Source organism: Dromiciops gliroides, chromosome 2 (genome assembly GCF_019393635.1).
Source record: "Dromiciops gliroides isolate mDroGli1 chromosome 2, mDroGli1.pri, whole genome shotgun sequence".
NCBI lineage: Eukaryota > Metazoa > Chordata > Mammalia > Microbiotheria > Microbiotheriidae > Dromiciops > Dromiciops gliroides.
The window spans coordinates 372,836,076-372,850,230 of NC_057862.1; the positions used below are offsets into that span (position 1 = coordinate 372,836,076).

The 14,155-nt window shown below is 43.5% G+C and overlaps 1 protein-coding gene across 1 annotated transcript in view; it reads right to left on the reverse strand.

The window, feature by feature from the left end:
- HCK (HCK proto-oncogene, Src family tyrosine kinase) overlaps positions 1–14,155 on the reverse strand; it is a 41,605-nt gene that overhangs the window by 13,984 nt on the left and 13,466 nt on the right. The window contains exons 7-10 of the mRNA XM_043990083.1: positions 7,394–7,543; positions 6,494–6,646; positions 5,972–6,154; positions 5,193–5,269 (exon numbers count right to left, since the gene is read on the reverse strand). Of these exons, the coding sequence (XP_043846018.1) occupies positions 5,193–5,269; positions 5,972–6,154; positions 6,494–6,646; positions 7,394–7,543 (563 nt within the window). The remainder of the gene's footprint in view (positions 1–5,192; positions 5,270–5,971; positions 6,155–6,493; positions 6,647–7,393; positions 7,544–14,155) is intronic.

Sequence of the window (14,155 nt, forward strand, 5' to 3'; positions counted from 1 at the left end):
TGAACCAATGGATTTGGATGAAGCCTACCAATCAGCTTGAAGCAGTGTGTAAGGACCGCCTCTGCTCCAGACCTATAAAAAGCTTCCACACTCAGTTTGAGTTCATGGTTGAAGCAGGCTAGTGGTGGAGGACTTGAGGAAGAACCCGACCAGGCTGGAATTCTAGGCTAGATAGGCCTTTTCTTAACTTTCTGAATTCCACGTGAATATCTGGTATGTTTTAATAAATGCTTAATGCCTAAAGACCAGTGCTAATGCTTCTAATTTAAGGCGACATCACAGTTAGATTTTAAACATCACACTATTAAGCTGTATGTACCCTTTGATCCAGGAATACTACAATTCAGCCCATCTCCCAAAGAGATCAAAGAAAGAGGAAAAGGAACTATGTGTACAGAAATATTTGTGGTGGTAAATAATTGGAACCTGAGGGGGTGTGTCTCAATTGGGGAATGGCTGAATGAGCTATGGGAAGATGATCTATGATAGAGTACAATTGGGCTGAAAGAAATGAGCAAGGTGATGTTTTAGGCAAACCTGGGGAGACTTGTATGAAACTATGCATAGAAGAGTGAATAGAAGCAGGACAACTGTTTATACAATAACAATGTAAAACCAAACCACTTTGAAAGACCTAGGAACTCTAAGCAATACAGTGACTAACCACAATTTGAAGAGGACTTACAATGAAACAGCCTACCCACTTCCTGACAGAGAGGTGATAAACTCAGATTGCCAATTAGGCTACTTTGGTGTTTTGTTTTTTTTTTAACATGTCCAATGCAAGAATTTGTTTTGCTTGACTCTACATGTTTGCCACAGGGGTTTTGTTTTTCTTGATTTCTCAAGAGGTGCAATGGGAGATCAGAGGGGAAAAAGGTAGATCTTCATAAAAATAAAATAACATTTAATTTAAAAATGATAACACCTACTTCAAAGGGTTGTTATGCATCTAAGGGGATAATACAGGTAAAGCCCTTAGTAAACTTTGTGAATACTGTAAATATTAGCTATTATTCTTACTAGGATTGGGACTGGATTTCATTAGTATAGGAAACTCCTGGGTGAGAAAACTCCATTTACCAATGCAGGATGATCCCTTCTTTGCAACTTAGAATTTTAGAGTTAAATGATTCATCCAAGGCTATGTTGGCAACATATATTAAGGGCTGAGATTTGAACCTGTCTTTCTGGTGCTGAGGTCAATTCCAAGGTCCACTACGTCAGTTATTATTAAGAGAAGGATTCTGGCCTTATCTAACTGGGGAACGCAATTAACTGGAACCCCACTCCTAAGAAATAACCACAACCTGAATTTTGCTCCAGTTTAATGTAGAGAGGGTGGAGAGTAGCCTAAGCTCCCAGTGACTTAAGGATTTACAATCAGCATGGTGGTGTCCTAGGTAGGCTGAACCAGCAGATGGCAGCAAATGAACACCATTGTCTAAAAGCAGGTTCTTGGCTTTGGATTTTCTGAGAACTGTTAGGATCAAAGGATTTAGAAATTGAAGGGGCCTTAGAGGCCATGTGTTTCAATTCCCTCATTTTACAGATGAGGAAACTGAGACCCAGAAAGCTAGTGTTACAGTTAGAAAATGGCAGAGTCAGGTTTTAAACCCAGTTTTCTGAACTCCAAAAACTAATGTTCTTTCCTTAACATCATATTCTTAACCTGGTGGGGTCTGTAGGTTCCTAAAGGGTACATGGATAGATTTCAGGGGGCCCTTAAACTTGAATGAGAAAACATTTTATCTTTGTTTTCAGTAAATTTAGCATTTCTTTCAAATGTTTAGAACCATTACTCTGAGAGGGGGTCCATAAAACAAAAAAAAGGCTAAAACCCCCAGCTTTCCATTGAGTGCTGACTTTGTAGTCAGAGAAGTTGGGGTTTGGACTTTTGGCTCTATCATTTACTACCTGTGTAATTAGGAAATGTCATTTAACCTGTCTGTGTTTCAGTTTCCTCATCTGTAAAATGAAGGAGGTTGGACTAGACCTCTAACATTCCTTTGAGCTCTAAATTTATACTCCTATATACCATACTATCTTTTTTTTTTTTTTTTTTTGGCTGGGCAATGAAGGTTAAGTGACTTGCCCAGGGTCACACAGCTAGTAAGTGTCTGAGGCCGAATTTGAACTCAGGTCCTCCTGAATCCAGGGCCAGTGCTCTATCCACTGTGCCACCTAGCTGCCCCTACCATACTATCTTTTACAGGGTACTTGGGTGCTGCTAGCCTTTAGAGGCTCAATTCAATTTAATAAATATGTATTTATTAATGGCTTGGTTGTTAGGGTCTAAGTACTCAGGATGCTCTGAGGTAAGCTATTACCATCAATGTCATTGATGAACAATCACCAGGGACCAGGATTGGCCTTAAGTCAGATGGAAGGTTGTTCAACTAAGGAGCAGGAGACCAGATTTCTGGACCTGCTCATACTTGGTGTGTGACCTTGGGCACTCTTCATCTCTCAGGGCTTCATTTTTTTTTTTCTGTCAAGTGAGCTGGTTGGCCTATACACCTTTTAATTCCTTCCTTTTCCTAACATAGTGAATTAGTGATACAGCCAAGACTGGACTGGAGGTCTGTGGGCTCTCTTCAGTGATTGTTATTATTAGATTTTCTATCTTAACAAGGACCTTTCCTCCTCTGACAATCCATATTTTGAAATGAGGAACAAGCCAGTTTATTGTCTTTCTGGGGCACCACACTGGAAATTTCAAATTCTCATTTCCATGTTCCTCTCCGGAGAGTCCCCTGGGAGGCAGGTCCACTTATTGTACATAGTTTGCCAACCTTGGGTTTGCATAGTCAAAGCTGCTTTTCCCTCCCTGCATTGTTCTTAGGTGTGCTCGGGCCCCAACCCTTCCCTGTACTCTTTGTGAAGTCTCTGGGATAGAAAATCTTCCCAGCCTCAGATGGTGCTTCCCATCCATATCTCCTCTTCCTTTTCCTTCTTTCAAGGCCTTCCTTGATGCCCTCAGGTAGAAATGCCTCTTCTTCCTTTAAATGCTCATAATGTTTTTTTGGGACCTCATTCAGGGCCCATATTACATCCTACCTTGTATTTGTATCTCTATCTTAGCTTCTTACCAGAATGCAATTTCTTGAGGGCAGGGATGGTATATTACTCATATTGTTATTCTCTACAGCAACAATCTTGGGGCCTTGCATGCAGTGTGTGCCCAATTAATGTACATGAATGAGTGAATGCTCTTGATTCTGAGTATGATCCTTTTCCTATTATACCTCACAGAATGTAAGCTCCCTGATAGCCAGGATTGTTTAATTCTTTATACAGCCTCGGACACTTAGTAGCTCTGTGACCCTGGCCAAGTCACTTAAGCCCATTTGCCTCAGTTTCCTCATCTGTGAAATGAGTTGAAAATGGCAAACCGCTCCAGTATCTTTCTTTTTTTCCTTTTTTTTGCAGGGCAATGAGGGTTAAGTGACTTGCCCAGGGCCACACAGCTAGTAAGTGTCAAGTGTCTGAGGTCAGATTTGAACTCAGGTCCTCCTGAATCCAGGGCCGGTGCTTTATCTACTTCGCTACCTAGCTGCCAACCCTCTCCAGCATCTTTGCCAAGAAAATGCCAAATGGGGTCACAAGGAGTAAGAAACAATTGAACAACAACAAAATTTAGCATACTGCCTGGCAAATTAAAGGTGGATAATCAATACTCTATTTGGTTTTGGTTTTTGTTTTGTTTGGTTTTTTTGATGAGGCAATTGGGGTTAAGTGACTTGCCCAGTGTCACACAGCTAGTAAGTATTAAGTGTCTGAGGCCTGATTTGAACTCAGGTCCTCCTGAATCCAGGGCCAGTGCTCTATCCACTCCACCACCTAGCTGCCCCTTCAATACTCTATTTGGATCATAGTGCCCCACTAGGGGCACCCTTCTCCCTTGCCATCCTCTTTTGTCGCACCCCTTCCTACCCCAACCCTTGGTCTTTATGCTTTACCATCTGGCCTGTCTGTATGCCTTGCAGTCCCCTGGCATTATTATCTGACCTATTTATATAAACTAAAGACCCCTGAGGCTTGCTCTCCACCCTATCAGTGCCCCCTTGTGATGTCAACTGAACTTTCTTTGCTGTATTGTCTCTCCCAATTACAATGTGACCTTCTTGAGATCAGGGACTGTTTCACTATTTGTTATCCCCAGTACTTAGCACAGTGCTTGACACATAGTAAGTGTCTGATAAATGCTTTTTTATTCATTCATGTCTTATCCCCCCTACAACTGCAATGTTAATGAGGCTAGGGACTGTGTCTTATTTATCTTTATATCTCCTCCATGGTCCAGCACACAATCAGCACTTAATAAATGTTTAAATGAATGAAGAATCCAAACAAGCAGAGAACAGGAGGAAGATACTTCAGGCAGGAGAAACAGTGTGAGCCTAGACACAGAGGTTGTAAGGCATAAGAGAATGTTGAGGGTAGAATGGAGCTGTGAGGAGTCCAGTCTTCCTGGAATAGAGGTCTTATATAGGGGACCAGTGGTAAATAAAGCTAGAGAGACATCCTGGGATACACAGCGGAGGGGCCTTGAAACCCTAGCTAAATAGTTTAGATTGTATGAGAATCAAATGAGATCATGTATGTAAAACACTTTGCAAAACTTAAAGCACCACATAAATGTGGATATATCATTATTATTATCCCATAGAAAATGGGGAGCCATTGAAAGTCTTTGAGGAGGGGAGATACAGTGAAAGAACTGCTTTAGGAAGAGTAAGACTTTTTGCATCCAGATTATTGATATAGCATCATGGAATGAAGAGCTACAAGGTTCTTTAAAACATAGGCCATATAATGTCAGAACTGGGAGGAACTTCAGAGATCACTAAGCTTAGTCTCCTCATTTTACAGAGAGAATACTGAGACCCAGACAGATGAAGTGTCTTGCCCCATGCCAGACCCAGTATCACCCGGGCCAGAATTGGTCTTGAGTCAAGAGTGTCTCCATGTAGTAGGAAGGACACTCGACTAAAGAACAGGAATAAGTAACTGACACAGGGTCCTAATCCAAATCCAGAGCTTCTGCCATTGAGTTTCCACCCTATGGAGACCCCGAAGAAAAACAGCAAGGGGAGAGTTGGGATGGAAAAATGGGTCCTCCCCATGACACCACTGGAAATGGGGGTGGAGGTGGGGTAAAGAATTTCCCAAGGAGGTCACCCACTCACCTGGGCTGAGAAATCGATGAGCTTTGGCAGGGGTTGTTTTCGGCCTTCATCACTTTTCAGAAAGTCCAGCAGGCTTCCTAGTTGGAGGAGGGGAGAGGTGGGAGAGAGCTGAGCTGGATTTCAGGGGTGAGCCAGACCCACTAATGAACTTGGCTCCCCAGACCTACTACATAGCTCTTCCCTTGAGGGGTGGGCCTTGAGTTCAGGTCTCCTGAATCCAAGGCAGTGCTCCATGTACCATACCTCACATTGCCTCAATCATGTTTCCCTAACTAGACTACCAGCCTCCTTTCTCTGGAGTCCCCGCAGTTCCCAGCACGGGACTGGGCACAGAACCTTTCCTCCAGCACGGTGAATTAGGGTGACGATCTTAGCTTGTTGTTTTCCCTTCTTCTCACCAAAGGCAAGGGTATCACCCTCTCAAGTCTTCCTCAGGTGGGGCACTAGGGACTTCTCTCTCTTTTCTAGGCTGTATTCGATGAATTCCTCCCCTAATCCCTCCTTCATCTGATCTCTTTTTATTCTCCTAAGTACTTCAATCATGGAAACAGACTCTCTAGAGTTGGAAGGGCATTGATAGAGACATAGTGTCCAGAGTTAGGGAGTTTTATAAAAGAGGTGGCCACGTGCTATGTTAGAGGGAAGGAAGAAATGACCCTTTCCAAGTTTCTGTGACTAGGGGCAGGTGGAGGGGGGCAGGGAGTACAATTACCTAGGGCAAAGGTAATGAAGGCTTCCTGGAGGAAGCATTTGTTCTGAGCCCTGATAGCCGCCCTCACCTTTTGCCATGAACTCAGTGATGATGTAGATGGGCTCTTCCTTGGTGACCACAGCATGCAGTTTCACAAGCTTGTCATGTTGTAGAGTCTTCATCAAGTTGGCCTCAGCCAAGAAGGCTTCCACAGACATGCTCCCTGGCTTCATGGTCTTCACTGCCACTTTAGTGTGCTTATTGTAGGTAGCTGTAGAGAGACAGAAACTGTGGTAAGGAGGGGTGCCAGATTCAGGATCCTAATGGGAATTGCCACTCACACTCCCTCTCCCTACTCTAAGAAACCTTTCCTAATGGATCCCTCCCCAAGGAGGGAATCTCTGATTTCTGGACTGAATTTCTCAGAAGGGAAGCGAGCAACATAGACTGTTAGGGACACAACGTCTAAGGCAAATGGACTTTTGGACAAGCCAGAGAATTTGGTTTCTTATCAGAGAAATTACTCTTTTAAACTCATTCAGATCTTCCCTTCCCTCTCCCACTTAGTCCTTCCCCACATTTCTCATTCAACCTAGCCCAGGACTCTTACCCATCCAGACTTCTCCAAATTGCCCAGCTCCCAGTTTCTTCTCCAACTTCAGGGATTCCCTGGGGATCTCCCAGGCATCCTTCTCCCAGGGTTTCTGGGGCTTGGGGACCACACAGGGAACTGTTAGTTTCTGGCATAAGCCATCACTGCCTTCTGTAACAGAGCCCTGGTATCAGTTCTGGGTGACACCCACCAGCAGGAAAGGGAGTATTGCCAAGTGTACCCAATTCTTTTTGGGGCAGGGGGCCCCAACCAGGCAAACCCAACCTACTGTTCAATTTTAAATTTTAACTTGGGGGCAGCTAGGTGGCACAGTAGATAGAGCATCGGCCCTGGAGTCAAGAGGACCTGAGTTCAAATTCGACCTCAGTCACTTGACACTTGCTAGCTGTGTGACTCTGGGCAAGTCACTTAACCCCCATTGCCTCACCCCCCAAAAAAAATTTAACTTGGATGATTTCTAAACCAGTTGTTGCTGCTGTACCCATTTCACCCCAGAGACTTAATATACATTCACAACTAGAAAGGACCTGAGAGAGAATTTTTGCACTTCCTTCTAAGGCCCAGAAAAGGGAAATGACTTGCCCATAACACAGTTATTTATTTATTTATTTATTTTGCAGGGCAATGAGGGTTAAGTGACTTGCCCAGGGTCACACAGCTAGTAAGTGTCAAGTGTCTGAGGTCAAATTTGAACTCAGATCCTCCTGAATCCAGGGCCGATGCTTTATCCACTGCGCCACCTAGCTGCCCCTACACAGTTAATTTTGAACCAAGTAGAACCAAATCTTCTGACTGCAAATTCAATGCTTTTATCTCTATACCCATCACCCCTTCAGCTCCCCTGGGATTCCCTGAGGAAGACACTGCTGTTGGCCCTGGGGTTGAGGGAATACTCACTCTTGTAATGGGCCACCAGATCCTGCAGGGTGCTGAAAGTGTTCCGTGGGGAGATATAGAAACCACCATTGTCCAGGGTCCGAATCTTATAATGCTTCACTGCATCCTGGTGCTGGAGGTCATAGTCCCGTATCGATAAGGAATAGCTGCCTGAGTGGGCAGGAGAGGAAAGACCTCTTGTCCTGGAATCTAAGCAGCCTGACGTCCTTCTTTAACCCCTCTTCCTTAAACTCTCCCCCTTCTGGGCAGGTCTCCTAGCACCACTCACATGATTTCTTCAGCCTTTCCTAGGGGGCATATCCCTGGGGAACTGTCCTAGGAATTGTCAATGCCAATTTAATAAATCCCATTTGGTCATAAATGAGGTTGTTGGTGTTAGGCTTCCCAGTGTCCCTTTTCCCCACAACTGCCCCCATCCAGGTGGGCTCCTTTGGGAGCAATGACTCAGAGGCAAACACAGACAAGTTGTACAAGATAGAATCTCATACCTCAAGTCATTGTACTGTACTGATATAAGCGATATGATGGATAGAAACAATAAACCTTCAAACCCTCTACTAGCACAAACTCTCTGAAAATCATGATGAGTACACTGGGAAAGACAAGTCAAGGCAAGTGCCATGGCAACATGTGCTCCCATCCTCCAAACTCTCCCTCTGCTCTCATCTGAAATATACACCATGACCACTGACCCTCCCACAATTCTCTACTACTCTCTGTTCTTGGGCCGGCTTAGAACCCCTGGATATGTAGACTCCAGCACCCTCTAGATAGCCCCATCAATATGCAACCAACTGTTCCCCTTCTCAGCCACCCTTAGGACAGTGGGAGGCAAGGAGGTAATCTTGGTGTAAAGGGTAACAAGGGAAACTCCCTCTCCCTTTAATGCCAACAATAAACCAGTCAACTGGGTGAAAAACAACTTGGACTTTGGTTGTGGAATGTTGTATATGGTGTCAGGAAAAGTTACTGTGTCAATGAGTTTTGCTTCACTGTGTTTCTTTGTTACAAAGGAGGGTTGTGTGTGTAGACCACGCAGTCAAGTTGAGTCTTGTTTCTAAATTTTTCACATTCAGCCTGTGAACCTGCTAAGAGAAGATTGCTCCTCTCCTGCCCTCTATTCCAGAATCATCTCCATCCAATCAACTATTTGTCAACCCATAATCCTATGGGCACACACACCCCTGTATAAATAATGGCAGTAATTCCCATTTCTATTGCACTTCCATGATCATGAAGTACTTTCCTCACAATAGCCTTGTGAGGTAGGAAGCAAATATTCCTATTCTCATTTTGCAGATTAGAAAACTTAGTCTCAGAGATGGGACTTTTCCAGTCATATGGTTGATTAAATGGGATACCTGATCTTTCTGGGTCCAAGACCAAGGTTCTTTTTACTTTATCACAAAGTGTGCCTGGACACACATGCATAAACTCACAAACATGCATGCACATGGAAACATGAATACACAGAATTATCCAAACACATTCACATGTTCACACAGGCAGCCATCCTTTTGGGGGGGGGTGGGCAGGGCAATGAGGGTTAAGTGACTTGCCCAGGGTCACACAGCTAGTGTCAAGTGTCTGAGGCTGGATTTGAACTCAGGAACTCCTGAATCCAGGGCTGGTGCTTTAACAACTGTGCCACCTAGGTGCCCCGTAGCCATCCTTTAAAAAAAATCTCTACTATGGTTACCACTCCTGATCATAACATATGATCCTGGATCATAACATACTGTTAGGTTCACAGGGGTATAGATTTAGAAATGAAAGCAGTCATATAAATCAACTAGTCCAAACCCATTTTATGGGTGAAAAACTGAGGCTCAGAGAGGGTTAGTAGTCTGCTTAAAACCATACTAGTAGCAGAGTCTGGATTTGAACTCAAGACCTATGACTTTAATCTAGAGCTTTTTCCTGTTCTATCATCTAGTTAGAACCTCACAGTGCTGCTTAATGGATGGATTCATCACCATTCAGAGAAGGTCCCAAACTTTCTTCTTTCTTTTCAACCCTACCTTCCACACTCCCTCTTCATCTCTCTCTCTCTCTCTCTCTCTCTCTCTCTCTCTCTCTCTCTCTCTCTCTCTCTCTCTCTCTCTCTCCTCAAAGGACCTTAACTTCTTATTTTACGAAGAAAATTAAGGCTATCCAATGTAAGCTTACTCATCCCCTCTATTCCATACCTCAAAATGCCTCTATACTTTTACCCACCCTCTTTTCCTTTTCCATAATCTCTGAGGAGGGGCAGCTAGGTGGATAGAGTTCCAGGCCTGTATTCAGGAAGATATCTTCCTGAGTTCAAATATAGCCTCAGACACTTACTGGCTGTTTGACTCTGGGCAAGTCACTTAACCCTGTTTGCTTCAGTTTCCTCATCTGTAAAATAAGCCAAATGGGGTCATGAAGAGTCAGACATGACTGAAATGACTCAAGACAATCTCTGAGGAAAAAGTAGTTCTCCTTGTCAAGGCCAACTCAGTCCTATTTTGTGACCCTGATTCCTTCCCCTTCCATCTCTTCTAGAAACATGCTCTATTGCTTAGTCCCTTCCCTTCTTTCACCTTTGATCTATCACTTTCTGCTGGTTCCTTTCCTGCTGCCACAGAAACTCCCTGTATCCTGCATCCTTAGAAAGCCTTCCTTTGACTGTCACCCCCTTAAGCTAGTCTTCTGTAGATCTCCTCTGTTTCACTGCCAAGTTGCTGGCCTCTCTTCGAGCTATCTTCACTTCTTCACCACCCACACACTTCTCCCTCTTTTAGAATGTGTCTTCAGCTCCTACCTCTTTGCTGAAATGACTCTCTCCAAGATTACTAATGATTTCTTCCTTTCTAAATCCCACTGCCTTTTCTCAGTTCTTGGCATCCTTGACTTCTCTGCAGCTTTTAACACTATTGCATGCTCTCTCCTCCTGGGTATTCTCTAACGCATGGCTTTCATGACACTGCTCCCTCTTGGTTCTTCTCATAGCTGTTTGATTGCTCCTTTTCCCTCTCCTTGGCTGGTTTAACATCCATCTCTTAATCCCTAAATATGGTTGTTCTATAAGGCTCTGTCCAGGTTCCTCTTCTCTTCTGGTTCTACATCATGTCTCTTGGTGATTTCACCATTTCCCATGGATTCAGTGATCATCTTTCTACTGATGATTCTCACATCCATATGTCTAACCCTTATTTCTCTCCTGAGCTCTAGTTCTACATCACCAAATATTTGCTGAATATTTCCACCTAGATGTCCCTTTGGCATATCAAAATGTCCCAACTGACATGATCATTTCCCCCTTATATCTGACCTCCCAAGCTTCCTTTTTTTCTGTTGAGGGTAGTAGTATTCTTCCAGTTAGCTAGATTCATAATCTCAGAGTTATCCTTCCCTCTTTCCCTTCTCATATCCTCTATATTTAGTTGGTGGCCAAATCTTATTAATTCTACAACCACATCTCATGTCAATCCCTTTCTCTCTACTCACAGATGTAGCTGGGGGAGACAATATATACATACAGAGGTATATACGTGGGGGCCCAGACAGTGCCAATCCATGGAGGTAAGAGATGGAATGTCATGTATGAGGAACAATAAGAAAGCCAGTTTGGCTGGTAACAAGAACAGAGGGGAATAATCTGGAAAGGTAGTTGGGAGTTGGGTTGTAAAGGATTTTCAGTGCCAAATGGAGGAGTTCATATATTTGTTTCTGCATGTAATAGAGAGCCATTGCAGTTTACTGAGTAGGGGGTAACATTATTAAACTTGTACTTTAGGAAAATCTCTTTGGCAGCTATATAAGGGATGGCTTAGAGAGGCAGGGAGAACAATGGAGAGGCTGTTGCAATAGTCTCAGAGAGAGCTGATGGCAGTCTGCACTAGGGTGGCAGCTGTGTGAAAAGGAAGACAAGGATAATTTGAGTGATGCAGTGGAAAAACCCCAATATTTGACAACTAATTAGATATCTATGGTGAGTGAAAATGAGGAGCTAAAGATGGCAACAAGCTTGGGAACCTTGGTGACTGGAATAAGGTAGTACCTTCTATAGAAATAGGGAAGTTTAGGGGCAGCTAGATGGCGCAGTGGATAGAGCACCGGCCCTGGATTCAGGAGGACCTGAGTTCAAATCCGGCCTTAGACACCTGATTCTCACTAGCTGTATGACCAGGGGCAAGTCACTGAACCCTCATTGCCCTGCAAAAAAAAAAATAGGGAAGTTTGGAAGAGGAGTAGATTTAGGAAAGATAATGAGTTTAGTTTTGGACATGTTGAATTTGAGATATCTTCAGGACATTGAATCCTAAATGCTCAGCTGGCCATTGGTGATGTTGGACTGAAGGTCAGGACAGAGTCTAAGGCTGAATAGATAGATCTGGGTGTCATCTACATAGAGAGGACAATTAACTCTATGTGAACTGATGTCATCACTGAAAGAATATAGAAAGAAAGAGGGTCTGGGATAGTGTCTTGGGGAACATCCAAAGTCAGGGGACATGGTATGGATGATGATCCAGCAAAGGAAATTGAAAAGAAATAGTGATGCAGATAGGAAAACCAAGAAAGAAAGGTTTCAAGGAAACCCCAAGAGGCAGGAGCTTTCAGGAGGAAAATATAGCTAATAGTGTCAAATATGGTAAAGAAGTCAAGAAAGATAAGGAATGAGAAATGGCCATCAGATTTAGCAATTAAAATTGGTGACTTTTTTTTTTGGCAGGGTAATAAGGGTTAAATGACTTGCCCAGGGTCACACAGCTAGTAAGTATCAGGTGTCTGAAGCTGGATTTGAACTCAGATCCTCCTGAATCTAGGGCCAGTGCTTTATCCACTGCACCACCTAACTGCCCCCTGAATTGGTGACTTTCAAGGGAACAGTTTCAGTTGAGTGATGAAGGAGGAAACCAGATTAAGAAGGTTTGAGAAAGGACAAGAGAGGAAGTGGAGGCAATGAGGGTAGACAACTTTTTCTAGGCTGAGAAAGGAAGGAGGATGATAGTGTGAGGGAATGGTAGTATCAAGTGCTGGTTTTTTAAGAGTGGGAAAGACTTGGCTATATTTGTAGATGGTAGTCAAAGAGACAATAGGAAAGGAAAGATTAAAAACCAGAGAGGTCTTTTGAATGATTGTGTGGGCAATCTGCTGGAGAAGATGGGATAGGATTCAGGATACACATGGAGGGGTTGGGCTTGGCAAAGAGAAATGCCAGCTCTTTATTAGGGATTAGAATAAAGGAGGAGAAAAATAGGGGATCATGTCAAAGGATTGTGAGATGAAGAGGAGAAAGAAGGAAGTTCAGGCAAATGGATTCCATTGTCTTGAATAGTCAAGGTTTTTAGCTGTAAAGCAGGGATATGGTGTGGGAAATTTAAAGGGAAGAGATTCTCAATAGCCACTGTGGGAGATAGGGCAGAGAATCAGTTAGGGAAGAGTGAAAGGATCATTTCACTGTGAGGGCTCAGTAGAGATTAGATAGCAAATTTGTAGTGGACTCTTCAAAGTCATGTGAATTTCTCCAGCTCCATTCAATAGCATGTTAGTTGGAATGGAGGAGGAGTAAGCCAGGTGTAATGATTGGAATAATGCCACCTGCTGGAGACTTACTGCAGAACGCCCCGCCATGGGGAGAAGGCGTCTGAGGGCAAGACATGCGTTTCCTTGGCATCAGGAAGTGACATTTGCTTGTGGGAGGAAGAGAGGGTGAGGCTGTCGTTCTCGCTCTCTTTCGTTAGGACTCTGGCAGAGAGCGGAGCTAGGAATGCGCTCTCCCTTTAATAGATGAATCTAGGCCTTTCTCTCTCTCTTTACCAAATTCTTATTCTCCTTAATAAATGCTTAAAAGTCTAACTCTTGCTAAAGCTTATAATTTATTGGTGACCACTCATTAGATATTTTAGACAGACTAGCTAGAATTTTAGCTCCTTACACAGGCCTTGAGTTTTGTTGGGCTTTACTTTTTTGTTTGTTTGTTTTTTTGCAGGTCAATGGGGGTTAAGTGACTTGCTCAGGGTCACACAGCTAGTAAGTGTCAAGTGTCTGAGGCTGGATTTGAACTCAGGTCCTCCTGAATCCAGGGTCAGTGCTTTATCTACTGTACGACCTAGCTGCCCCTTTGTTGGGCTTTACTAACCTTCACATAGTCCACATTGTTCTCCAAAGTCAAGGTTCTACTTCCCACCTCTGAACATTTACACAAGCTGTCAAATGATCTCCCACCTCATCTGTATCTCTCATTATCCCATCTTCCTTCGAAGGAAGCTGCCTCTTGCAGGAAGCTTTCCCTTATTCCCTTACTTATTTGTGCTCTCTTCCTATTCAGATCGCCTTATGTTAACTTCTGTGTATACATGTTGAATACTTCAAGAAGATTAAGGCATTAATTAACTCATTAAGGGAGGGACAATTTTGCTTTTGTATCCCAGTGTGTAGCGTAGTGTGTGGCACACATAATGTGTGCCAAATATATGTTTGTTGAATTGAATAGTAGAAATATCCCTGGCCATGGAGACAGAAAACCTAGGTTCAAGTTCCAGCCAGGCCATTCACAAGTCACTTCACTTCTGATTTTCAGTTTGCTCATCTATAAAATGGGAAAACAGTGTTTGTATTCTCTCCCAGGGCTGTTGGGAGGAAAGAAGTTTGTAGACTTTGAAAGCCCCAAAGAAACGGAAACTTCTAGTTACTCTTCACCCAGGTGTTTGACTAAGAAAGGGGCTATGACCACATAGTCAGGTTGGGCCACTCCAGGGGGACTCCTCACTTGTCCTCCAGGAATCATAG